At 49.1% G+C, this 26,155-nt stretch overlaps 1 protein-coding gene across 1 annotated transcript in view; it reads left to right on the top strand.

Annotated features, from left to right (window-relative positions):
• Positions 1-20,094, top strand: part of LOC144100866 (transmembrane protein 114) — a 114,055-nt gene extending 93,961 nt beyond the window's left edge. Inside the window, exons 5-6 of the mRNA XM_077633754.1 lie at positions 13,301-13,398; positions 16,125-20,094. Of these exons, the coding sequence (XP_077489880.1) occupies positions 13,301-13,398; positions 16,125-16,391 (365 nt within the window). The 3' untranslated portion in view covers positions 16,392-20,094. The remainder of the gene's footprint in view (positions 1-13,300; positions 13,399-16,124) is intronic.
• Positions 20,095-26,155: the final 6,061 nt, after the last annotated feature.

Here is a 26,155-nt window from a genome sequence, read left to right as displayed (position 1 = left end):
GCAAGTGAAGTATATATAGTACTCGCGCACTAAATTGGATTCTCTGGTTCTTTCTGGCTATGTTGGCGTTTGTCTGACAGCAAAAGACGCGTTTATAACCAAGAAAATTGGATTTAAAAAAATCTTCCCGCCAGTCGATTCGAACCCGTGACGTCCTTGCCGAAAAGGACGGGTTGCCGCCACGTTGAAGTGAGCGGCGATGTATCGTAGCCTCTGGGATCCGCGCACAAAATAAGTGTCGACGCACGCGTTTTACTTGCGAAATCGGCCGGTGGTGGCGACACCTGTGTTTCGTTTTTAAGACTGCCCTAGATTATAAAAGCCTCGTTTTCGGTGAGAGTTGTCTCTTCTGAAAAGAACACTGCACTCTGTCGATGCTGGTACACTTCAAGTTGTCCTCAACGTCCCTTTGAAGTTTTAAGAGTAGCCTTTACTAGAATCTAACGGGTTTCATTCTATCACATGATGCATCGCCAGCGTTGCATGCGATGTCCCTCGAAGTGGAAACAAACTCTCGCCACCGACCCACCGAAAGTTAGGACATCCGAGGGTTCTACAGGATTCCCTCTACACGGTTTAGAAGCGAACACCTTGGGCTCTCTGCTCTTGGCGAAGCCTAAATATACGTGAGCAGACCTGTTTAGAACGCTCCAGTGGCGCTAAACATGGTACTAAGTTTTAAATTTGGGCTCAAGTGAAGTCACACAGGCGTGCACAGGCCGAATGCGCAAGTATCCTACCGATACCACAGCAACTGCGTTATTTTGCATTAGCTGTTCGGCAGCACACAGCTCTAGCGCTCAAGACAAGTCTGTCCACGTGTGAACACGTGTCTTTGTACACAGCGACTAACTGACAAGGACTGACGTAGACCTTACTAATTATGAGCCGATGTCATTGGAGTCACATGTCGCCTCTGTTCCGCCAAAATCTTGCCAGTGCCGCCAACCAGCATGGCGACGTTGGGGGCCGGGTTGATCTATGAAGCAGAATTATTTAGCGACCCCTTTGTACCACCGAGACGGCAGTTACCAGCTGTATAAAAGGTGTAACTTGTACCGTGTGTTCTCGGAACGCTTGAGGGATGGATGGGTTTTATCGGTATCACCCTTGAATCGGTGCGGTGGCTGGAACGACATTGACTAACAAATCTTCGAGTTGCTTAATTGCCATGTCCACTTGGAATAGCATCCTTGGAATGTCCACTTGGAATAGCTCCAGAAATCCTTATCTCCTACTCTGAGACATCACCGCGTCGAGTAGAGTGATGTAGTCAGCTGTAAAGTATATTCCAGGCTAATTCTGTGGTGCTGTAAGTAGATAACTGAATCAGGGCGATGCCGAGCGCCGCCTTGCCTAGTAAATTAAAGTGGTCGCTTCATCAATTATAGATTTTTCTTTATTTTTTATTTATGTTGAATCGTATATTATTTTTTTTATTCAGTGCTATTGTACATGTTCTAAATGACATTACTTTGATTTCTGCGACGGTTCGTGCTGTTCCTGCATTCTGCTTTTACGCCGCCAGTCTTCTATTGCTAATCTCTTCTGTTGCAGTGTAAATTTCGCTTTCACCATACCTAAAACCCAGAGCTAATGGAAGGCTCACCATACCCTCTTTCCTATCTGGATGTACAGCTTTGCAGCCCAGCAGAACATGCGTAATCTCTTCTGCACTGTTCCCGCATGCGCAGAAGCGCCTCCTAGCGCGTGTTTCGAAGCCTTGTTGTCATGGTTGTCCCACGCTTTCCAAGGTGCGCTTTGCCTTTAATCGTCGTGACTTGAGGAATTCCGCTAAGCACCGTAGCATTAGTGCTCGTGAAGAAAGCGGCGTGCCAAGACTCCCACGGCGGCGTGGCAATCGCCCCAACGACGCGAGGAAAGCGCCATCCACTGCAGCTTCCCGTAGCTGCGTACTAATGACTGCGAGATGAGCTTCTTCAAGGCAAGGCTATCTGGGGACGTTTTCAAAGAGCACTGTTGCAACTGATTACGGATCTTGAGTATACGCTCGATGTTCAAACTGCACAGGAGGAAGCTCGAAAGATAATGATGACTCACAACACCGCTTCTTTGTTTCACGGAAACAATGCAATGTAAACATGCCGCGCCAGCCAAAATGGTTGATGAGTTCTGAAGCAACATTGGCGGGGCTATGAATGGGGCAGGCCGAAGTATAGAGGACTGAGTTCGACCACCTCTTCTTTATCAAAAGGCAAGGATCACTAAGTTTTCAGGTTCTGGTTTATTTATGTTTCTTCATGACAGACAGGAACGACAGAAATTTGTTTCCTCATGACAAGAACGATAGAAATGGAGAAGACATGCACTGTGTGCTTTAAATCATGTATTAGAAAAGCTATTTTTTGACAGCGCTTTTAATTCGATTCCCGCGAGTAGTGACGTCAAAGGAGGGTGCACAAAACCTCCACAAGTCATGCATAGTCGCATTAGAGGATGAGGCAGCCAACGCGTTAGCGTTCTGTGATAGCACGTGAGTTGTGGCCATTTTGGGCACTATGTTCTGACGGCCCAGCCGCAGAAGCAGCAACTCATGGCGAAACACAGTCCAGTGCATTTAAAGCGCTCTTGGGCATATCTTGTCCAGTTTGGTCGCTTTCAATTAACATCGTACACCCCGTCATCAGGAAACAAAAACGCACCGGACAACTGGCTCGTCGTTCCTGTTAAACATGTTCCGAAATTTCAGTACATCATTACACGGGCCATTTCTTGGATTTAGACTTCGTGAAAAAAAATTGGGGGGCGCTTAATGCACCGTAAGAGTGGAATGGAATAGCACTGAAATCCCCGTTGTTGCTACTTAGGTGTAGGGGAAGTCAAGAACTGGTTCTAACTGGATTTTGCCGGCAGGTTCGGGTTGTGATGACGTCTCAAGCTTACGTGACCTCTCTCTGCCAATCAGCGAATTTAGCGACATGCGCTGCCATTGTGCGGAATGTGGACTCTAATGCTATGGCATTAATGCGACCGGGAATCGACCCCGCGACCTCGTGCTCAGCAAACATACGCCATACATCCGCAGAACCACCGCGTCGAGCGGAAATGGGTGCTGCGAAAAAAAAAAAGAAAGAGGAGAGTTGGTCGGGGCAACGGGTCGTTCTGATATGCAAATAGGCGAACTATCAGCCAGAGATCCACCCGTTTTCTGCCTTTAGTTTGCTTTCACTTTAAGTTTTTTTTTCTTTCGTCCTCTTGTGGAAAGCCCTGCATTATGCTCCCGCGGTGATGGCCTCCCAACGCAATCGCGGTTGAAATCGCTATAAGTTTTTCACAACGCGGTGAAGTCGCAGTAATCACTGCCTCCATCGGCAGAAAAATGGAGCGCGAGGAATCACTTCATCTAGACGCTCTCTACTAAGAGACAGCCCTTGGGAACATCGCCCCTGCACCGGTTTCGCTGCTAATGTAGTTTCCATTCGAAGTGTTCTTATAGTGGTGAGGTGGAAGTAACAGTGTGAGCAAAAATTCCGTATCCGTACATTATTATATCGAGCAGCTTTTCTGTCTTTTTTTTTCTGACAACTAATTCTTACAGAGAGTTTTAAAACAGTTCGTAGACAGCCTACTGATAGGGTATAAACTAAACGGTTTGAATTTTCTTAAAACTATATTTCTTTGATGACTGTCTAAGGGCACCGTTCACGCTTTTCCTACAAAACAGTGTTGCCCACTTTGCCTGGGCCAAGTTACAAGTCCCTGAAATATTAAAGGGAACAACCAGTTTGCACCAAAAGACGATTTGCTTTAACAGGGTTTTAACGTTCCAATGTGGCTCAGGATTCTGAGGGACGCCGTAGTGGAGGGCTCCGGATAATTTCAACCACATTTGAGGTTCTTGAACGTCAGCTGACATCGCACAGTAGCCGGGCCTTTAGCATTTCGCCTCCATCGAAATGCAACCACCACGGCCGGTATCGAACCCGCATCTTTAATTTGGGTCAGCAGCCGAGCACCATAACCACTGAGCTACCGTGGCGGATACCAAAGGACGAATTTTTTGGTTATTGCTGCGCTAAATTTTAAAGTTGTGTTTGGATATTACACGCCAAGTGGAAAATATAGGTGGAAAACAGGGAAAACTCTGCTTGGCAAGCGTAATTATGCAGTAATCATTAATTCAACAGTCAAACTTTGTTCCCTTTAAAATTTGAGGGGCCTGTACATGTGGCCCAGGCACCTAGTAGTGCAAATAACTGGGCCACATAACTTACTAACATCTCGATTAGTAAGCGCTGTGTTGTCTCCCTGCCTGTGTCCTATGTCCCCTTCGTTGCGCTGTAGTCATGGAATAAACTAAACTAATAGCTTACTAAACAGCGCAACAACACACTGTAGCAGAGCGGTCAGCAAAAGAGCTATCAACTTAACCCTAACCCCCCAGAGGACAGAAGCATTTCTCATGCAATTAGGAGGAGACACTGCACAAAGAAAGCGCTTGATCGATCCAAGAAAAGTGCCGAAATCAAACAGACTGACACCTCCCCAGAGCCGCGAAATTCTGGTAAGGCAAGACAGAGTCACAACGCCAGGACAAAAGGAGAAACACGTGACCAGCACGCTTTTCCATTTGCTCCCTGCGCCTTATTATTCTGCGCATGCACAGGACGCACATGCACACACATACGAACGTTGAGAAAACACGCCCTGACTCGTGAATTTCTTTGTCTCTCGTCCTTGTAACTTCACAGTGCCGGCAAACAATCGTGCACAACGCACCCACGTGTCATTATTTTTTTTTAATTCCTTTTCTTTTCCTATATCTATTCTCCACGAAATACGTGGACTTTCCAGAGCCCTTGAGCGCGCGCTGGCGTAGCCGACAGCGGAAACGTTTTCTTAATCGATTAAGCCGTGCATAATATGCAACTTCCCCGCTAAGCTCACATCTTTCCAGCGCACCAACAACAGGAAGGCGCAGTACGTCCAAGAACGTGCAACAACTGCAGATCCTAACAACAACAACAACAAAACCGCACCAGCAAACGGCACTGCTTTCAGACAGTGGGAGGTTCAGTACAGCGAACCACGCATGCGCTCGTGCGTCTCTCGCTTTTGCAAAGTTTTAAAAGAAACAAAAATAAAGAAAAAACGGAAGAACAGGTATGCGAAATCGGCGTGCCCCGCGCGCATGCCCCCGAGAGCTGGTATTACGTACACGCGTCGCTTTTCCAGTCGGCTTCGCAAGCCGGTCGGCCCGCCTTGTTTTTATGCGTAGTTTCTTTTCATTTCATTACTTTTTTCAGGCCCGTGCAAAAAGCGCGCGAGATCACCTTGACATTTCATGGCGGCGTCGATGGGGCTTGGCTCCACGCCGGAGTTGCGAGCAGTGCTGACGGAATTACGCGTCTTGAGAAGAATAAACAAACGATTGAGAACCATGCGCATGCGTGTATGGTTGGAATCTCCTGTGTAACGGAAGGAGGTATAAAGGAACGCTGCGCAATGGACTAAACGTAAGTACAGTATAGCAAACAGCGACAACTACTGTAACTAAACCCTCTAAGGGCTTTAACTAAACCCAATTTCGAGTTAAGAATAACAGCATACTGACCGCTATCCGCTTCATCGATATCTTCTGACCTTCTTTCGTTGTTTCTTATAGCTAATCATGTGATAATCCCTTTGATTCATAACGCAAAACGTCGTTAGGTTCACATGTTAAGACGTAGCTTTGATGATGTTTTAAGTTGCCAGACTGATTCAGGAATGCAAAAAACACATTTATGTACAAAAAATGCTCTCCCTTTTCACTATTTTTTTTTGCTTGAAAAAATTGTAGTTGGGAACAAATCCTAGCTATTACAGCAATGTTGGATTTCTGAAGCGTTTTAATAAGACAAAAACAGTTCAGTACCTGCTGATGTAACAGAGTCTAGTAGTAAGGGGAACGCTAACCATTTAGCACGAAACATCGACAAGAACAGCACGTACGTTCCGGCCACGGTTTTCAATCCCTCCTTTGAATCTTCAATTCTGAATACGGAGACAAAAGAACAAACCATCATCAAACAGAAGACGTCTAATTTGCCGCTGAGGACACCTTTATGTGACGTCACGCACAATTAGTGACGTCACGCCAACAATACGACGTGCGCAAAGCAGTCGACACCGCACCATTACGCTCAACCTGCGGCACCACTGCACGCATCTCATAGCACTTGTACAGGCATTAGCAGCCGCTAGGCCAGCTTAATTAGAGCGTACCGCTTGGCCACTTTCTTCCAAACCACTCCCTACAAAAGCGAAATGCTAGGAGAGAGAGAGAGAGGAGAGTATTAAACAATAACCAGTGTTTAATATGATAAAGCTGTCGAAATTTTCAATATGCATTGATAATAAGGGACTCCGTTCGCGTTGCTTACTACGTGGCGCTGAAGAAAGCCCGCGGGTGTTCGCCCGCTGCACGTAACTTCACTCAAGCGCGCGCAGTGCGTTCGCGCGCACACTCCGCGTAACGAAGCCACGGCGCTACGCCGGTGCCGCCGTCTGCGTAGCGCGCAGTTTATTCGTCTGCATCGAGGCCAACACCCCGCACCTTTTGGCAGCGCCGGTGGCGACGACTGGCGGAGCTGCGAGGGGCCTTTTAGCGCTCCCGAACAATGCGATGCTCGGCAGGCAGAGTTTGCCGACGCCAGTAAGAGTTGCAAAATCTCGCCGAAAGAAAGAACCGGAAAAGACCTGCAAAAAAAGAAAAAAAGACGGAAACAAAGCGTCGGCTGAGTTGCGTGCCTCCGTCCACCGTTCGCTTGTGTGTGCGTAAGCGCCGGATTTCCTCGCTCGCGCCACGAGCAGTGCAATAAGCTGCGCTACGTAGAGTTGCAGAATCGACGTGGTAGTCTTGTGAGACTTATTTCGCAGCAGAAAGTGCACATCCAGGCGTATACACGTCTGTTACGCTGCACGTTATTTCTCAAGCTTGACTACTTCGACAAAGCCTTAAACGTTTACGGCGGTGTCTGCGTACAAACCAAAGTTATTCGATAACAACAGATATTAGGTAAGATTAGGGTGCGAAAAAAAGGAAAGACGCCTGACTCGCTTTGGGTTGGCACGAATCGCACCGTGAGAAGACGACATGGTGGAGGAAGGAAAGAGTCTAGGCCGTCTAGATAAATCACCATCGTCATCATCATCATCATCATCATCACTATCCCGACTATTTACAACTGGAGGACAAAGGCCTCTCCCGTTGATATATAGTTAACCCAGGGTTAATTAACCCTGATCTCCGCCAGCTGCAGCGCACCATTATAACTAATGTAAATAGCAATTTTAAGACCAGCCCGTCTCGTGAGACAAATATATGCATAAAACGCATCATAACAACAATTTTAAAAACAGCCCCTGCCTTGAAGTAAATTATAAAGTGCATTATAAGAACAATCGTACCGCGGCGGTGGCCTAGTGGCTTGAGCATCCGCCTCGCATGCGGGAGGTGCGGGGTTCGATCCCCAGTGCCGCCGTGTAGTGGTACAATGGGTACAAGCTTTCCCCTGGCCTGGTGGTCGGCTTATCTGGTGTGAAATACTTGGAAAATGGGTCTTCGACCCCACCTTGAGTAGTCGAAAAATACCTATTGCCATGGCGCTCTTTGGGCGTAGATGCCCTTGCGCCATAAAAAATTATGATCATCATCATGTTTGCTGAATGTGCCACACGTGTCGTGTACAACATGCCCCTGTCCAGCGGCAGGGTGTATACGGGCAAGACCGGCAGGTGCGTGAATGGTCGGGCACGCGAACGTAATAATAGTCAGTGCAGGAACTGCGTCCATAATATGGTCGGATACAACTCAAGAACGAGGCAGATTTTCCGCCTCGAATGACCTCCTTCCAGCCAATGATGTCGGTCGAATCTCATGAACAGGGGACTATCCCCTTTCATCGGCCACTCCCTGTACTGTCGTCGCGCTAGCAGGCTCATGAGAACCGGCCGACGCCATTGGCTGGAAGGGAGTTCTGGAAGCCTTTCACATTATACAGGCTCCAAGGAAGTGCGTCAGTGCACCTTCACTGTCGCTTACGAACGAGGAATTTAAGCTAGTGGAAAAAAGTGTGCACGAAATCAAAAGTATTTTTTTTAGTCTACGCATTGCCTGAAGTGTGTTGTAGGTTAGGCTCGAGTGTTTTCTGCGCCTGATACGTACGCGTTGTTTGGTTACCTGGATAGGCTCTGTTTTCAATGCTTAGATAGTCCAGTGCTGAACGAGTTCAGCGCTGTACTGTGTACTTATTTCTGTGTTCCCGTTTTGTTCTTTCTGTGTTCCCACGAGGGAAAAGACGAAGAAGGGAGTGAAAGACAGCAGAGACAAAGAGGGTCCTTCATGCATTGTCACGCTGATTCGCCTGGGCAATTTGGACGCTAGCTACAGCAGCTTCAGTGCTGCAACGTTTTTTTTTTTCTTCTGCAAATCAAGCGCACGCGGGTGTTCGTCGCATTTTTTTTTTAGACCTCGGCCGGATGTGCGCGTGTGACTTCGCTTCACTTCTCAACAAAGGACGCCTGTCGAGCTGGCAGAATGCACAGATGTAGCAGCAGTAATGCTACGCGCCGCCAGTGGGCGCCACGTGTTGTTTTAGCGGACGAACGAAATGGCTTAGCAGAGCGGAACAGTCAACTGCGTCCGCGGGACTCGCCGCAAGTCTGAATTGGGCAGGCCGGATGGGTGTGTTCCCATTTAAAAACGAGTTCGCTCCTCGTAACGCCCTCAAACCTCAGTTTTCCTTTTTTTTTCACTGTTTTTCTTTCTATTTTTCGCGCTTCACCCGCTTGGCTGGGCAGAGATTTTGAACTCGGAAACCGCACCACTGTGAAACGTGTCCCTGACCGGCAAGAGGGGTACTACTACGTGTCGCACTCGTAAATACGCGTTTTTCTTTGGTTTCTTTTGCATAAAAAGACAACTAAAATCACGCACTGAGAGAGAGAGAGAGCCTGTGGCCCTGTGACAGTTTTAACAACGTGTCAGCCATGCGTGATTGTGCCGTTGTTACAGACGGGCTAACAGTTGACGCGCCTGCTGCCTGCCGCCGGCCTTGCCGAAGCACACGGGTCAAGCCTGTTTCACATGCTGCGACGGGAACGAAAAATTACGGCCCGGTCGCACTGTCGTTGCGACGGTAATCGCAGCCGCCGTTTCACATGACAACGATGAATTCAGTCGGTGCCGTCGGCACCAGCGCCCCAGCGTCGGTGCGGCCTTTCAGTGGCCGAAAATTCTTCGGCTGCAATAAATGTCAAACATCGTGGCAGGCTTTGATTTCGTAATCATGGGTAATAATATTGAGCCGTGATGTATTCTTAAGCTCAATAAAACGTTTTCGAGATTTTCCTGTCATGTCGCTGAGCTCCTATTGGCTGACTACTGTGGCCATCGCTGCGACCGCACCGACACTGCGACCAACTTGTTGAAAGTCTGTCGCAGTGGCCCTGCGACGAGAACGACGCGCATTTCTGTCGCACAGCGGCAGAAATCGCACTGCGCTGCGGCAACAATCGCATCATGTGAAACGGCCTTCAGAGAGGACTTAGCGGAACACTTTAAAGCTTTGTCTTTGACTATCAAACGGCTGGTCGACGGAAGCCTGCGTCACGCCCTTTGCTATAGAGTGTGGGCGATTCCTCTCATGAAAGCACTGCAGCAATCGTTTCCCGGGACCACGACTCGGAAAGGGGATGTTATCGCCTCATCCTCGTCAAGTTGGGGGATATAGCGGAGCAGCAAGCCGCCATCGCCCAGCAGATACGCGTCGTACTTGCCCTACGCGTTCTCGGTGCAAGCTCTGTCGGCACCCGCTGGGATAGACCGTGTGCTTTCTGGTCCTCAATCTCTCTACTGACCGCTATACTCCCCAAGACAGATTTCTCTCTAGCAATACTCGTTGTTGGGCTAGTTGGTTTCATTCCAGGCTGGGAGAGCTCAGCGCACGAAGGACGAGGCGCAAGAGACAAGAAGTACGACGGGACGAAGCGCTGAACTATCGACTTTTATTTTGAAAGACGAGGCGGACCAGTATTTATGAAGTGCCCTATATATCAGGCCACCTTACCACGAAAAAAAAATCAAAAACCAAATAAAAGTCTGCCATGTGGCTCTAGGTTTGGTTTCCTTTGTATGAACATATCTTATCTCATATCTCTTTTTTTTTGTCTTGTTCCGATTCTGGATTTCCCTTCTTAGACACGTGAGGTCTTTCCCTCGCTCCTTCGTACCTGAAGTTGTTGTGTCGTCTTTCGTTTGCTTTTTGAATTGTTTTTTTCGTGGTCACGTGGCCTGATAGGGCACTTAGGTATTAAATACTGGTCCGCCTCGTCTTTGAAAATAAAAGTTGATAGTTGAGCAGTTCGTCCCGTCGTAAGTTCTTGTCTCTTGTGCCTCGTCTCTGGTGCGCCGAGTTCTGCTAGCACAGATTTCTCTCTGCCTCGCTCCATGGCAGGCGACCACGGTATTCTTACACCGTGCAGGCGACAAGTCGCCTGTGCTTTCTTCCTCTCACAGCACGGTGCGGGACCTTTGTCCGTCTCCCCTTTCGCCATACCGGGCGTGACACTCCCGTCCGCCCTCTCCAACAGTGGCGACCCGGTGCGCGCGATAAAGCGTCGGCCACCTTGCTCGTGCTGCCCCGGCGGTACTCAATGGTAACGTTGAAAAGTCAGCGCCCACCTCGCGAGAGCACCTGCGGCGTTTTTGAGCCTCTTTAACCACCACAGTGCCTGCTGATCTGTCTGCACGGTGAAGACCGCTCTGTCTAGGTACATGCCGAACTTTGACAATGCGAACACGATCGCCAGGCGCTCCTTTTCCGTAAATTCGCTCTGCCGATGCGAGAGTGCGGCTAGCGACAGGGCGCAGCGTGCCCTCGTGTTCCTGCAACAACACAGCTCCAACGCCGTAGTCACTAGCGCCTGTCTGCGAGACAAACTGCTCGTTCAGGTCGGGAGCGGTATCAGCTATCGCGCGAACAAAGGCAACAAATGCGTCGCTCTGTTCTTTGCCCCCGACGCGCTTCGAGCCTTTACGCAACAGTAGGTTCAACGGCCTAGCAAGCTCCGAACAGCGCGGGATGAATTGCCTGTAGAATGCAACCACCCCCAAAAACATCTGCAGGTTTTTTCATATCCATCGGGCAGGGGTAGTTCATATAATAAATTGCACATCTCCAGCCAAAAACTTCAATTTTAACCCAACGTTTCGAGGCCGACTCGGCTCCTTCATCAGGGGGTCAAAGGAACGAAAGCTGTGATGCGAAAGGCATGGGGTAGGGGGAGGAAGGGGCGGGGGGGTTAAGGCTGTGAGTCACGTTGTCGCACTGTGGGGAGACAGTCAATGGTGACTTTTTTTTTCGTTGAGTTGAAGAGCGAAGTCCATGGGCATATACGTGGGGCAGGTTTCTTTTTGTGCGGTTGATGTTCGGGGTGGTTCGGGCACATCCACCGGGTTCTAAACTGTTGTATTCGCCTTCGATTAGCCCATTCTTACCCTCGCATAAAGTTTCAAGAGACAAATAGCTCTTGTTTTTCAGATATCAAGGCGATTTCCCAGGTGTTAAGCCTGACGAAGCAGCGCTCCGACGCAGTTGGACTGGATTGGTTCTGGCTCGTCTTGTATTAGATGGCTACAACAGTGTTTGCATCTGTCTGCATCTGTCCGTCGCGTACGTGCAATTAAAATGGTTTTCAACGACATGCGCGTAAGCGTGTATTTCAGCATTTAGTATACATTTATAAAATATTTTTGTTATTTTTGCAAAATCTAAAGTAGCGATTGTGGCGCCACACAAACTTGGCGCAAGACACGATAACCATTTCAACGGCCATTGAGAGTTGCCGTGTAGCAGCGACACAACTATCTCGAGTTCGATGGCGATTGAGAATTTCGAAGGCCCTTGACTCGATGGCTACTGAAACTGGCCGTGTGACAGGGGTATGCCTGAACGCTATAGAGTGAAATGTATATTTAGCAATGTATTTTTACAGCGATAGCTGTTATAGGCGCCCGTCCCTGCCTTGCGCGTCGTAGTCGTCCGCCGCCGTCGGCGTAACCGGAGGGTGCTACTCACCCACCGGTTGCGCCGACAGCAACCTGTGTCTCATAAGCCTAAGGGTGGCTCTCCTTGGAACAGCCGCCTGCCAGTGCAAGGGTATGCATCACGTGATTTGACCACTACGCCAGTGGTCACGTGACTAAACGCCTAAACAGCTATCGCTGAATCTCGCGTTACACAGTCGTAACCGTCCTGTGAGTTTTTCTGTCGCTGTTTAGCGATGTACGCGGGAGAAGGTAGAACGCTATTTTTTCAATGTCAATGCTCTCGAACAAATGACTGGCCTGAAAAACTCCGTCTGTTTCGTACACATACAAGCCCCCACCATAAATACCACTTGCACATATCGCAGTTCGGCAATGAAGAAAGATACTTTTGTGTTCTTTATTGTTTGGGGTTTCGTGCCACTACGCAGGCAGGAGACTATAAATTTATGCTGGCAGCACGTTACGCGGTGCCAGAACATCGCCACTGCATGCTTGACTGTTCTGGCAGTGCAGCAAGGAAATACTGAGACATGGTGGACAGTAACGAGAAAAAGCTCGCGGGATGCGGATATGTGGAAAATAATTTATTCCTGTGTTGCCTCACTAGCCATTGAGTTGGTAATTGTTGCATCCGACAGATCACTCATGTCCCCTCCTCATGCTTCTGTGTTTTTCGTTGACCCACTGTTCATAACCACGCACACATTTCTTTTTTCCCGCTATCTCGCATCCTGTAAACTTTTGTTCATCACTGTACGTGTTGCTGTCTTGCCCGGGTCGTCACAGTACTGGAGTACGACGCTTATTGTCACAGTACTGCTGTAATGAAGTACGACGCTTGAATAGTTGTAATGGCTTACGAAATCGGCGCCTTGCATTGGGACCAATAACTAACGGAAAGCTTTTCGCGGACAAAAAAAAAAAAACGATAGCGAGGTGAAATCATCGCTCGTATACGCGCGTTTCACATGATGAATTTGCATCGTGGTGGTCGTGGCTCCGTTAGTGTAACAGTACTCGCTTTTTCAAGCCTGTCTAGTGAGAACGATTGAATAGTTCGGTACGGTATTCATGATTAGGATTGCATACCAAAGTATACAATGACACGGGCTACGAATTGATTTCCAAATACCTTTTTTTAGAGTGCACTGATATCTCTCTACGCCTATGTTTTTGAATCAACGCAAAGCTTCTGTGTGTATTTATGTGCAATTAATGGAACTGATCACTGACTGGTCACTGCAGCCCTGACGGTGGCCGGCGCCATGGGCCTGTGGCACGGGGTCGAGTACTACGACTTCAAGAAGCTGCACGACAGCCAGTCCGTCTACGCCTGGCCAGCCGTGAGTGCTCGTCTGCGCATCTTCTTTTTTTATTTTTGTATTTTCTTGGAGTTAAATCCATGCTAGAGGAGAAGGTGTTATTCCTTCCAATGCGGCCCGGAGCAACCGCGAAGGCGATGATAATAAGGCTTTACATTTTAAAAGCGAGGCAGAGAAAGACTTAAGCAATAACTGGACGTACGGTATGCCTGGTTTACTACACCACTTGGGGAAGCAGTTCACCATCATCATCATCATCAGCCTGACTTCACCCACTGCAGGACAAAGGCCTCTCCCACATCTCTCCAGTTAACCCTGTCCCGTGCCAGCCGCGGCCACCCTATCCCCGCAAAGCTTCTTAATCTCATCCGCCCACCTAAAACTTTCTGCCTCCCCCTGCTACCCCTGGAATCCAGTCTGTTAAAAAAAAAAGACGAAAATATTGAAGAGAGATAGGGAGGACAAGAGATTGAATCTGTACGCGTCGATAAACTTAGCGTCGGTGAACAGTGCTTAAGCCCAGTCGACCTTCTCGACTGCAGCAGCAGTTATGTGATTTTGTGGGCCATGGGGCGTTGAAACCGTAGCTGAATAATCTTGGCCTCCACGATAGTGTCAATGCACAACGCGTATAGAGAGAGAGCCAGGAAGAAGGAAAGGCAAGGGTGCCAATTAAAAATGGTTCTGGTTGGCTACCGTGCACTGGCGGTGAAACGAGGAGCAAGGCAAATGATTAGTCAAGGCTTCCTCAGATCGGCAGTTGTCGCACGCCGTGTTGCTTTACCAGCAAGACCGTTGGCCCAAGGGCGAAAGGCATGGTAAGTGTAAATGATAAAGGTGTGGTGAGCTATCCTAGCAGCGCCCTGATAAGAATATAACGGATAGAAGAGAACAGATAACAAAAAAGCATAAACCGGACCACCAGGACCATGCGGCGTAAGGAGCATAAATCTCGGTAGTTGTCTGCGGATGATAGTGCCTCAGACCACTGGAGCATTAATTGTGATGTCGCGCGGCTATTCATAAATTTGAGTAACGACACTTTCAAGTATATTCGCGCCATCGTGTGCGCGTACCAAAAAAAAAAGGGGCAGATATAACTAAGTCTGCGATTCTTGATGTTATGGCTATAGCTAACTCCAAATCCCGTATACAAATAAAACTGATTGACGAACACACTTGACCACGTCAACTAAGAATAACGACGACTAAGTGGACAATGAGCGAATTATTTCCGGACGACAATGGCCTATCGAAACGGAACATGGATGAGCCACAGCTGGCTTTCAAGGGCCTTCACCAAAGCTGAGACAGCAGTCCACGACGTAAGAGATGGGAGAATCCATCGACAAAAGGAGTTCCTACGCCCTCTTGACCTAGACCGAACAAGGTGAACAAAGGAGGTTGTGATGGATGACAGTGTGGACAGAGTATATGCGCGAACGATCAGATGCAGGCGTTGTGAAGAGAAGTATTGGCGCGCAGTCGAAGATTGCTCCCCGAGTGTGTGATAAACGAGCTTTTTGTTTTGTACTAACCAGTTTTGCTCTGTACGCATCGTCACATATTAATGACCATTGAAGTTCAATGCAGAAGTTAAAACTAAACGTGGCTCTATTGAGTGGGCAAGAATTGTCACCATTCATAATGCCCGTGCTTGTTCTACAACCGCAGGCTCTAAGGTAGCCGACAACGTTAATGAACTCCGAAACTCCGGATCGCGGGGTTGAATTGGGACACTGACAGTTTGGGACTGTTTGCACCTGTTCTTTTTAAAAACTGATCACATGTCTCTGGCTATGTTGACGCATGTGTGGCACCAAAAGACGCATTTATTGCAATGAAAATTGCACTTTATAAAATTTCCGCCACTCGATTCAAACAAGTGACGTCACTCAAGACCGAAAAGAGACTCCGTGATCACCGAATTTAAGTTAATAGTGTCATAGCCTAGCCTCGGGGATTGGCGCTTAACAAAATGGGTCAACTCATTGCTTACGAAATCGGCCGCTAATGGGGACACCTGTATTCCATTTTCTGATCTTTAAAGCTTCATTTTTAATGCAAGTAGCGTATTTGTAGTTAGAATGCAATAACCAATCAATGCAGGGCTAACTGCAATCTGTCCTCAGTCCCGTTAAGTAGGTGGGCTGAAGCCTAAGTTCGGAGCAGCACGATGTTTGTCCAACACCATCACCAGGATTTCAGGGCAAGCGCTTCTGGTTCCCTTGGCTGCCACCAAGTGGCGCATGGCTTTGAACATTAAAACATAGCGCGGTCACATCATCCTTGAACTAAGAAAGAGAATGAACGAATGACTGCAGAACAGAACTTGATAGGCCGCTAGGCTCAGCGGCAGTGGCTGGGAGTTGCCCCGAATCCGCCTTTTTGACAAGGCCTCTCTCCAGCTACTCTGGTTGAAATACGAAAACCGCCAGCTCCTACTGCGCATTTCGTGTTAGCGACAGGCGCTTGCGACAGATGGCGGCAGCTGTCAAGCACACACTTGCCATTTCGCAGGCACAGCTGGCTCCTCGTAGAACCAGGTAGCGCCTGTCTCTCCCACGAGCGTTTGCTCTCAACCAGTAGCAGACGAATTTTCGCCGCTCCCCAGAGGGCGCAAATGTTGTAAAAAAAGGCGGATTCCTGGTAACGATAGGTGATATGAGCGATCAAGAGAGGCCATGGCGCTGGGCGGACCTTTTTCACCTTCTACACCTTTCTCCCTTCTGCTTTCGCACGCGCAGATCCTGCGGCGCAAGGGCGTGACGGAGTTCGCCTACGGCTGGTCCTACATGCTGGCCTGGGCCGGCGTGGGCGCCAGCCTGCTCACCGGCATCCTCTTCCTGGCCTCGGCGCGGTGTCTGCGCCGCGAGAAGAAGGCCGACCAGGCAAAGAACATGCAGTACCTGATGCCCGTCTACCCGGACAAGCGGCAGCCGTACGGCTACGCCGCTTACCCGGGACCTTACGCCTACCACCACGGCTCGCAATACGGGCCGTACGGATACTGAGCTGAAACCCAGCCACGCTGCTCCTCTGGCAGACTCATCTCGCCACGCACAAGACGTCACCGCCTTTTTGAACAGACCGGAACCGGAAGACGCTTCCTGAAACTGCTATGATGTGGCAGCTGTGCGGCCTATTGCTGCGGAACACTCTTAAGCCAGAAGGAATTAAAATTGCTGCAGGGGCGTAGTCCTTTGGGGTATAATTTCGTTGCCGCTATCTTTAATCCCCGAGAGAGCAACCATAACTCCCTGACAGACTAACTGCAGAGCGACATCAGCCAGTCAGTCTCCCCACGGACTATTCCTTCGTGAGTTGGACTAAGTGGTGCAGTTGGTCCCGTTTTAATCACTTCTGGCTTAGAGTGCAGAGACAACTTCGCAGGTGAAAGATTTCCGGAGCTGTCTTGCATCCAAATCCTATACTGTAACCCCGTTCCGACTTGGATCGGGCTTCTGAAATGGAAGGCTTACCAGACCGCGAGCTTTGGTGTTGGCATTGTGCTTACGCCGGTCGTGTCTTAGCTGGAACACTGAAAGCACAGGCCGCGGAACTGCAGACTCGCGTCCTAGTAACCTTCCTTCCGGTCCGAACGGACGAGTAGCTTTCATTCCTTGAAGCGGTGAGAGAGATATATGATGTCTACCTTTGTTTCAATCACTTAAGTACGGCGGGTCGCTGCGAGATCCAAAGGAGACATTGACCATGTAGGGAAGATCAGGCAAAGGCGCCGTGCCTTATGTCAGTCTGTCTTTCACATAATCGGCCAGGACGGGACAAAAGTACTTTTCCGTGTTTCGCTGCCGATAGTACCAGTACTTCCGATTCTTCCAGAAGAATAGGATTATGCATACACGTTATCTTGAATTGTCAGCGATAAAATTACTACCCGCCAAAGAAAGACGAGCTACTTTAAATATGGAGTACACAGTACGGAAACGGACATTAATGACTTTGTATACGACACGTTGCCAAAGTCGAAATATTACAGATTCCTTCTTCAAGTGTGAAGCATTACTCCTGCGAAAACTAATTTACACGGCGGTGGTTCCTGTACATACAAGCGCGAGATGATGCAGGCGCACGAGGAACAGGCATTTGAATTATTACACTGACCAAGCAAGCTCTGCATGACTAAAGCGTTCTTATTTTTGACGTCATGTAAACAGCTGATCCCTCACGCTTGCTTCAGGGTGCTTCACGACCGCCGCAAACCCACGCTTTACCGCGTGATGTCATTCTGTGTGCTGCGGCAGGAGAAATGGCACCTGCTAGCGAAGTTAGTGAGGGAGCGACTGGGAAAAAACGGCAAATTATATGGCTGCGTCGCGATGTAAAATATCCCTCCCGTGCAGCACTTCTTGTACATAGTTTTCACTCTCACGTTACTTGCTCTAATCATTTTAATTTCCGCCCCTTCGAAGTCCCTCATCTCTTGTAACCTCGACAGACACGATGATGTTGCGTTCTTTAGGTATTCCTCATACAGACACTAGCGCCATCCCGTTGGAGAACAAGCAACCAAATTGATATGGCCACGGCCGGGCTAGAGGATCGACGCGCGCGCTCTCGTGGCCCCGGCTCCTCTAGCCCGGCCGTGATATGGCGACCTTGAGAAGTTACCCTACGATCCAGGGCAGTCTAGGTGACTATTTACTGTGCGCGCATCAAAATTTATATGCTATGGTTTCCAGTCTCTGGTCACGTGGTCGGTCATCCTAACAGCGGGCTCTACCGTCGCAGTACTAAACTATAGTTGCAGTGACGCACGCACAAGAGGCGGCGTTAAGTTTGTTTTGCGCGTGCATGGACGAACCCGCGGTATGCTACATTCCATGAGACAGGCTAACGAAATCTACTGGAGCCTGGCTGCAGACCCACCTTCCAAAGGCTGCCTATTGGCCACACACATCACGTGCTTCACATTTTAGTTTTCAAAGCTCTTCCTCTGAGTGCTATAAGCTTGTTAGTGTGCAACACGCGGCCGAGTGCTCGTGATGTCACGACTGCCATGATGATGTACCACGCATAGCTTCCACAGTGCAGCTAGGTCGGAGCAAGTGACGATATGAGCGGATCAGAAAAAGGGGTAGCTTTTAGCGGGTACTCCTGGTCAGCAACATCGCGTCCACTAAGACATCGCTGCAGAATATCCAGCTACATACTGCACTTAAGCTTTGAGAAAAATGACATGGACTGTTTACGTGCAGGTGACGAAACCAAGCAGCCAGAAATAAATTGTTTTGCGCGTGTACGTGCAGTCTGCGTCGCCCTTGTGTAGAGCGATTGAGCGGCGCGCTTCCCTACACAAAAATGGACACCTCGTCATAGCTTCTAGATTTTAGAGGCGACACTTGCGCGGAAGCAAAGCCACAGACGTTTAAGCAAACTCGGCACAGGCACTTTTCCAGAAAACAATGGGCTGCTGTTTAGTTCTAGCTTTTATTGCGCCGTGCCCACTGTTATAGCGCTCTACACAAGTATGACACAGACTGTACACTTCTAAAATAAGGTTTTATGCCCTGGTTAGTAGAAAACTAATGTCTCATCAACGTCTTCTGTTCGGTACGTGTCATTTGTTTTTGGAACTCTTTTTGTTCATCTTTTTCTTCGTGCCAACATCAAAAACAAAACCTGTCGCCGTGTTCGCGCTAGTTAGAGCTTCCTTATATATTTGCTTAATTGTCTAGGTGCCAGGAGCATCGGAGCCACTGACTTGGATCACAGTTAAATGACATTCCGTGACTCGTCACTGTTCCCACTCCAGTCAGTCGTTTCGACGCTCCGAGTGAACGGCACACAACTATGTGTTTTCTTGTTTTGATTTTTTTTCTATATGTGTGTATAATTTAATTCAGAAGTTATATACTACATCAGGGACTACGGGGTCCATCTAACAGCGCCCGGCGCAGTAATACTCACGAGTGCGCCGGCAGCGCCATTTGGGAAAGGCGGCCGAATTCAGAACGGTCGACCGACGCGCCAGCCCTGTGCGTGCGGCAACACCAGTGTAGAGAGTTTGCTTTACAGGTCCCGCGGACGTTACTCACCACTAGGGTTCGGTGTTTTTTGTGTGTTTTATTCTTTCAAGTGTTCACGGTCACGTGATGCCCCGTTTTGTTACCGCCCTGCGCGCTTGACAGCTCAACACGCAGACGACAATGCGCCGATACGGCACGATGGGGAAACTAGAGCAGAATGTCAGCGTAGACAGCAAATAAAGACTTAAGAAAGAAGCATTAGCTTTGTGTAGCCTTTGGTGTTGTTGACAAAGTGTGTGCATTGTGTGCGCTAACTAACAGGAATGGATGGTTAGCTATATAATTTCGCCAGGATATATGCATGTAGTACGTCCACTGTTCCATCATCATGAGTTTGCAGACGACAATCCGGTACTGCGCAGACGACAAAAGGAAAGCCTTTTTCCTTGCACACATTTCACAGCCAATTGAAGGATTAAAAAAGAAGGCTTAAAATTTCCGTGCGACGTGTTTCGGGTACGTTATTGCTGCGACTAACCATTTGGTATACATGATTAATGCCTTGGAATGACTGTTGAACCATGAAAAACAATAAAAAAATGAACGTACTCATTAAAGCGAAGAGACAGATGCATTCCATTGTTTTTGTTTTTTTTATACTCGAGCGACTCGTGTACCGTGTATGTGTGTTTGTAGAACGGTTCTGAAATAAAACCCACGTGAACGATCCTCAACAAAGACGAAAATTCTTCCACACTTAACGCACAGGTCAAGGAAATTCAAAAGCTGGATAGTGTTCAGTAAGATCACTCGGGTAGGCCGAAGGAAAAAAGAAACAGCTCGGCTAAACTTTGTTTAAATTCAGTGAGAGCAAACGGCAGCAGAGCAAATAGCAGCAGAGGCGCGACTTTACCCCGATGTTATGAAAAGTACGCAAAAAGGCCTACAAGCCTTGCGCCGAACTCGCGTTAAAATATTGAGCCTATTTCGATTAGAACAGCGGCAAAATAGATTCCAGTAAGATAACTCCACTGTTAGTCAATCAATAATTCCTCTAAAGGCCGGATCTTTCCCATCACCCTCCGCCTTCTAGAATCTAACCCCCCACCACATACACCATCCAGCTGATCTGGACCCCCGTACGCTCCTCCCTCCCAGGGAACGAGGCGGCCCACTCACACGCCCGAGGCTTTAGTATCCGGGCGGGGCTCAGACCCTATCCCCACCACGGAGCGAAATCAACGAGGGACCGGTTGACCACCTATCACGAAATCACACAAAACTACAGACTTACCAGGCGCCTTTACCCGCCGGCGGAGAGGTCCCTACCCGCACGCATGAAATCTGGCGCCAGCTACAAACGCACGCCTTCCCAAATCGCGCAGTTCTCTCCCATACATACCCCACCCTCTACTCCCCCAACTGCAGATTCTGCGGTGGTCACGCTACCCTATCCCACATGTGGGCCTACCCTACCACCCTCTTCCGCTTAATCACTACCGATGAGCAGTGGGAGACCGCGCTGCGTAGCCCGGAGCTAGGCCTTCAGGCTCGGCTCGTCCTGCGGGCTGACGCGGTCGCCAAGGTGCATATAAGCTCTTTGTTATCCGGCTGGGTTGACCTGCTGCGTTGAGGGGCTCCGCCCCTCCCACTCGGCCAACAAAGTTTATTGTCTGTGTGTCTACAATTAATCAAATTCCTTTATTCGCATTTTTATGAGTATTATAAGCTGCGTAAAAACGAAACCACCGGCACTGGCTGTCAAGCTAAGCGTTACGGTCGGGGTAAGTCAAGTGGATAGCCGACCTCTCAGTCCCTCAGTTGAGCGTCGCCAAACGTAAGTATAACAGCCCTCGCTGTGTAAAATTGCAGACATGTCTGCGAATGCTGGACGAGGCTGCAGGAATGTCTTGAGGGGTCCCCCGTGTGCTGGATGGGTCATGACAAATTGCTGCATAGCCTACATTTGGGATTTCAAGTCGGGCACACCCCGGACTGTACCACATGTGGCGTGCTAGAGACTGTAGAGCATGTTTTATTGGTATGCCCAACATATGCACGAGAAAGACTCATGCTAGTATCTGCTTTCAAGTCTCTTGAAACCAGGTCCCTCTCGGAGGATTTGATCCTCGGCGCTTGGCCAGATAGTTCGAAAATTGTACAGGCAACGCGAGCGCTTTCGCGCTTTTCAAGCAACACGGGCCCTGATTCGCGTTTGTGATGTTAGAAAGTGTGCCTTGACTTTTTCGTCTGCCTCCTCCCATCATCACCCCCCATCATGAACGACCCTCTTCATTTTTCCTCTTCCCGTACCCCAATGCAGAGTAGAAGGCCAGATGTTTTTTTCCGGCCAACCTATCTGCCTTTCTCGTCAATAAACCCTCTGTCTTTCGAGTCGGGCTCGTAAACACTAGGGAGCCTCAACGTTCAGCCTCATCGCAGAGAACGTACAACAGCAGCCCTCTAGCGGTAACTTTGAAAGGCACTGAGCGAACAAAATGCGGCGAGGTTGGGGCTATCACGCATTCGTTCAGCTCCCTGCGCAAGCGTATCCTAAACTTTCTAATAAAGCTACCTCCACTACATCCCGAGAGGAGGAAGATAGTTTCGGTAGATTATTATCAAGAAATCAAACCCCAGGGACGGTATAATAGAGCAATTAATTTGCAGCCAATTTAATTCATTTTTTTCCTATTTTTAATTGGCTCAAGCGACGCACTCTTCATTGCTGAGCGTGGCGCTGCTTGAGCCAATCCCAAATTGCGAGAAAAAAATGGCACAATACGAAAACAGGTTTGGTCTATAAGGGTTCAACGTCCCAAAGCGACTCAGGCTATGAGGGACGCCGTAGTGAAGGGCTCCGGGAATTTAGACCACCTGGGGTTCTTTAACGTGCAGTGACATCGCACAGTACACGGGCCTCTAGAATTTCGCCTCCATCGAAATTCGACCGCCGCGGCCGGGACCGAGCCTGCGTCTTTCGGGTCAGCAGCCGAGCGCCATGACCACTCGGCCACCGCGGCGGCTACGATACGAAAACAATTCTCAAATGCAGCGTTTTAGACACTTTTGAGAAAGAAGTACTTCACTGTAGCCCACAACGTGTGGTCGTTATCAAAATTCAGCAGAGCGCACTCCAGAAGTCCTCGAACGCCGCGCTCAATGGCCGGTCAAGTTCGCGACGTAACGCGCATTCCGTGCGACCGTCGCAGGTATGCCGAGAGGAAAACCTGCCCGCTGGAAGTGCGCCAAAGCATATTCGGCCGGTCAAGGCAAGATGCGCGGCTGCATCGGGCTGATGACACAACCTGCGCCTCTGCTCCCGGGGCGGGGCACGCAGAGGGCCTCGTCGGTATTGGAGACGCAATTCTCGCCTTCAACATGTGACGCGAGAGCCACAGCTGGCGACATTCCCTTTAATCGCAGCATCCCCGAAACTCGCCACACGGTGCATGACCAGCACTCCGATTGCCCCACACTCCGAAGTCAGATACTGTAGCGCTATCGGCCGCCGTGGTTGAATGAACTACTCAAGCACTGCTCGAAATTCATCAGGTAGTTTGCTGGTAGCCAGTCCCCAATTGACACCAGCACTCCCTTGGACATCCTGGGGACGTCTGGAATATCCCGCGGACGTACATGCAGTTTCAGTGCCCATTGGGTTGTGGCTAATTGCACTGCTCATGGGCGGCTCAGCCACTATGCTGGCATCAGGAGCTGACCGGTGGGACGTGCCCGGGTTTTTCCTAAGATATGTTTGACATTCGGATCACGACTTTTGTCACGAGAGCTGTATGAGGGTACGTCAGCGTGGACCATCAGAAACCCCGCTACAGCTGGTATGACGTTACGCGGAGCCGCCGCCAGGGCTTATACTGCGCTTGCGCCGCAACAGGTGGCGGTATCGTGGTCGCATTGTGGTTGCGCCGCAGCAGATAGCACGCAGACATTTAGAAGGACTTAGTATTGAGTGGCATGTGCGTCTGTACGAAGGAAGAAAAGGAAAGTACACGGGTCTGTCGACTGGCAAGAAGTGGGACATTACGACTGCCTCGTGCAAAAATAAGACTTGACAGAATCAAGTGAGAACGAGAACAGGCGTTCGCTCTGTGGCCGCCATTCCCAGGGCTTTAAGCCCGGCTCCATCGGAGGATGGCCTCTAGTGATTCGAGCACAGGTGGAGAGGGTAATAAAGGTACAGAGAGAAAGTGGCTGGCAGCCTATTTTACGCAGTTTTATACAAAGGGGAGAAATAAATTTAAGGGTGGTTTTTGCTGTTTACAGAACGGTTTTATACAAAGTGCATGGAGAAATCAGTTTATGACACAGACTTTAAATAAGCGATCCCCACGCTCTCTGCCAGTGTGCTCGATGGTAAAACATCTGACAGAGAAACGAAGCGTCGGTAATTATAAGACTGAATTAACACAATGAAGGCTAGGGGGGTCTCAGACCCCTCGCCAATATTGGAGGGGGTCAGAGACCCCCCCCCCCCCCCCCCCCCCACTATTCCCATGCTCCCCACGGCCCGCACTGACATTCGCACCGACGCCTTTCAAGCAACACGGTTTCTCCGACGCATCAGTTGCAGCCCGGAAATTTGCCAAAACATCCATCGTCTGGCGGCACGCATCCCGCAGCCACTTAGCATCGAGTCGATCCCATGTGATGACCTCTTGAGCTCGCGAAGCCGTGCCAATTCTACGACCCAACCAGCGACCCCAACCTCGTCATTGCCTCGGCTCCTAAATCTGTACGATGCTGGCCTCGTAACAATCCTCGTTTCCAAAGAGCGACAAGGTTCCGAGTTGGAAATTTGCAGCCGGTTCTAGGAACATCCTCTTTTAAGCTAGACACCAGCGGCGTCGACGAGTCGACCGCAAATGCGCTGCGGATTTCCTACTGCTTGCAGAGGCTGCTAACCTTTTTCATAAGATGTGGCGCCCTCTAGAGTGTGGCGAAAATCCGTCCTCTACTGGTTGAAAACAAACGCACATGGAAAACGCAGACGTGATCCAGTTTCACGAGCCAGATGCGCCTGGGAAGTGGCGTGTGCTTGAAAACTGTCGCATGAGCCCGTCACTAACGTGAACTGCGCATTCGCAGTAGGAGCTGGCGTTCTTTTCAACCAGTGGAGCTGGAAAAGGCGCCCATGTGCACAGCGGTCGTGTGAAAAAAGGCGAAGGGATAGTGCTCCGAAACTAAGGCACGACGCAGGTATGGAGACACGCCGGCCGGGCCATGCGTGACTGCGGCTAATTTAAGGCGAAAGCATCCGTCGGAGTGTCGGTTGCTGCGATATTCAACGCCCCCTCTTTCGCACTTAGCGCACAGAACAGCAGGACGAGAGTGCCGGGGTCGGGAACCAACCTCCGGTGTGGGCGAGCTCTCTAAAGCAGCTTTTCGCTGTAAAACAGGCGAGAAGCTCGCGTGCAGAAAAGTTTTGCAGTTGCTGTAAATGGATGCGCACCGGTATGGAGGAGCAACGACAGAAACAGTCAAGCACAGCTCCTGATGAAATTAAGCAGAATTTAAAGGAGTATATACACCTAATTTTGGTGGCACGATTTCTCCTCTACAATGATGAGGAAGACACGACACATGAACCACCATGTGATATTCGCCTACAATCGATAATTTATAATCAAATTTTTTGTCATGTTTCGGCTTCAACAGCCGAACGATGGCTGTGACACAGGAGAGCTTTTGTGTCACGCGAGGCATGGAAAAATGTCCCTATAAACTGTCATCGTTTTAATTCACTCCAGTGCTGAAGGCAGCCTTCCTCAAGAGCCGGAATGACAACTTATGTGGAAGCAGCGATTATATTGCAGTTTTTTTACGTGTTGCATGACCTGTAAGCACGTTGGCATCACAGTCCTCATTCGGCTGTTGAAACCGGAAGCGAAAGAGCTCGAGAAAGAAATGCGATTAAAAATTTAGCAGTCATGGAATACCAGATGGTAATCCACATATGCCTTACGCATCATTACAAAAAAGAAAACACGCACCCAAATGTTAGGTGTCTATACTGCTTCTAGCCAGAGCTTAGCGGCCATTTTTGCAGTCGCTCCTAATACTTTGATTCACTCGTACCACAATGGGCAGCTAGTTTGAAGAGTGCCTTCCCAGGAATAGAGAAATAAAATGCTAATGGCCCAAAAATGAAATCCTTGTTGCCGTTTCATCATAGCGGACACCAGTGTCGCAGAAAAACCTCACCTTGTGCTCACTTTACAATGTTCGAAAGCAGTTGCTATTCACAGTAGTATTTAAAACAATAACACTGTCCCTTCTACGTGAACTGCTCAAAATCATGAATGTCCATGGATGCATTGCATAGTGACAACACTGGCCAAAGTCCCTTTGGAGCAGTCAAAAGTCCATATTGGCACAGATTATAGATATACGAAACCAAAAAGCATCAGGGTTTTTTCTGTGCCATCGATTGCTGGGATATTATTTTAAAGTGATAGTCTAACACCCAGTAGTAACAGACACCACATGCTGTTGGTAAGATCAGATCCACAAACTGAATGGTTTGGGCAAACTGGTAGGAGGAAAGAAATGAAAACTTGATATCAATGAGGCACCGCATGATGCTGGCATCTGCAAAAAAAAGATTTCTGCCTCAATAACAGACAACCTTCCTGAAGGCTGCAATCACACCATCACATGGCACTTTACTATGGCGCTGACATTGGTGCAGCAAGAGTGCCCACACGTGATGCCAGGTGTGAATTCATGATGAATTTTTATGGCACAAGGTTGTTTTTTCTACTCAAGGT

Source organism: Amblyomma americanum, chromosome 8 (genome assembly GCF_052857255.1).
Source record: "Amblyomma americanum isolate KBUSLIRL-KWMA chromosome 8, ASM5285725v1, whole genome shotgun sequence".
In the NCBI taxonomy this organism is placed as follows: domain Eukaryota; kingdom Metazoa; phylum Arthropoda; class Arachnida; order Ixodida; family Ixodidae; genus Amblyomma; species Amblyomma americanum.
This window is presented reverse-complemented; position numbering and strand designations above follow the sequence as displayed.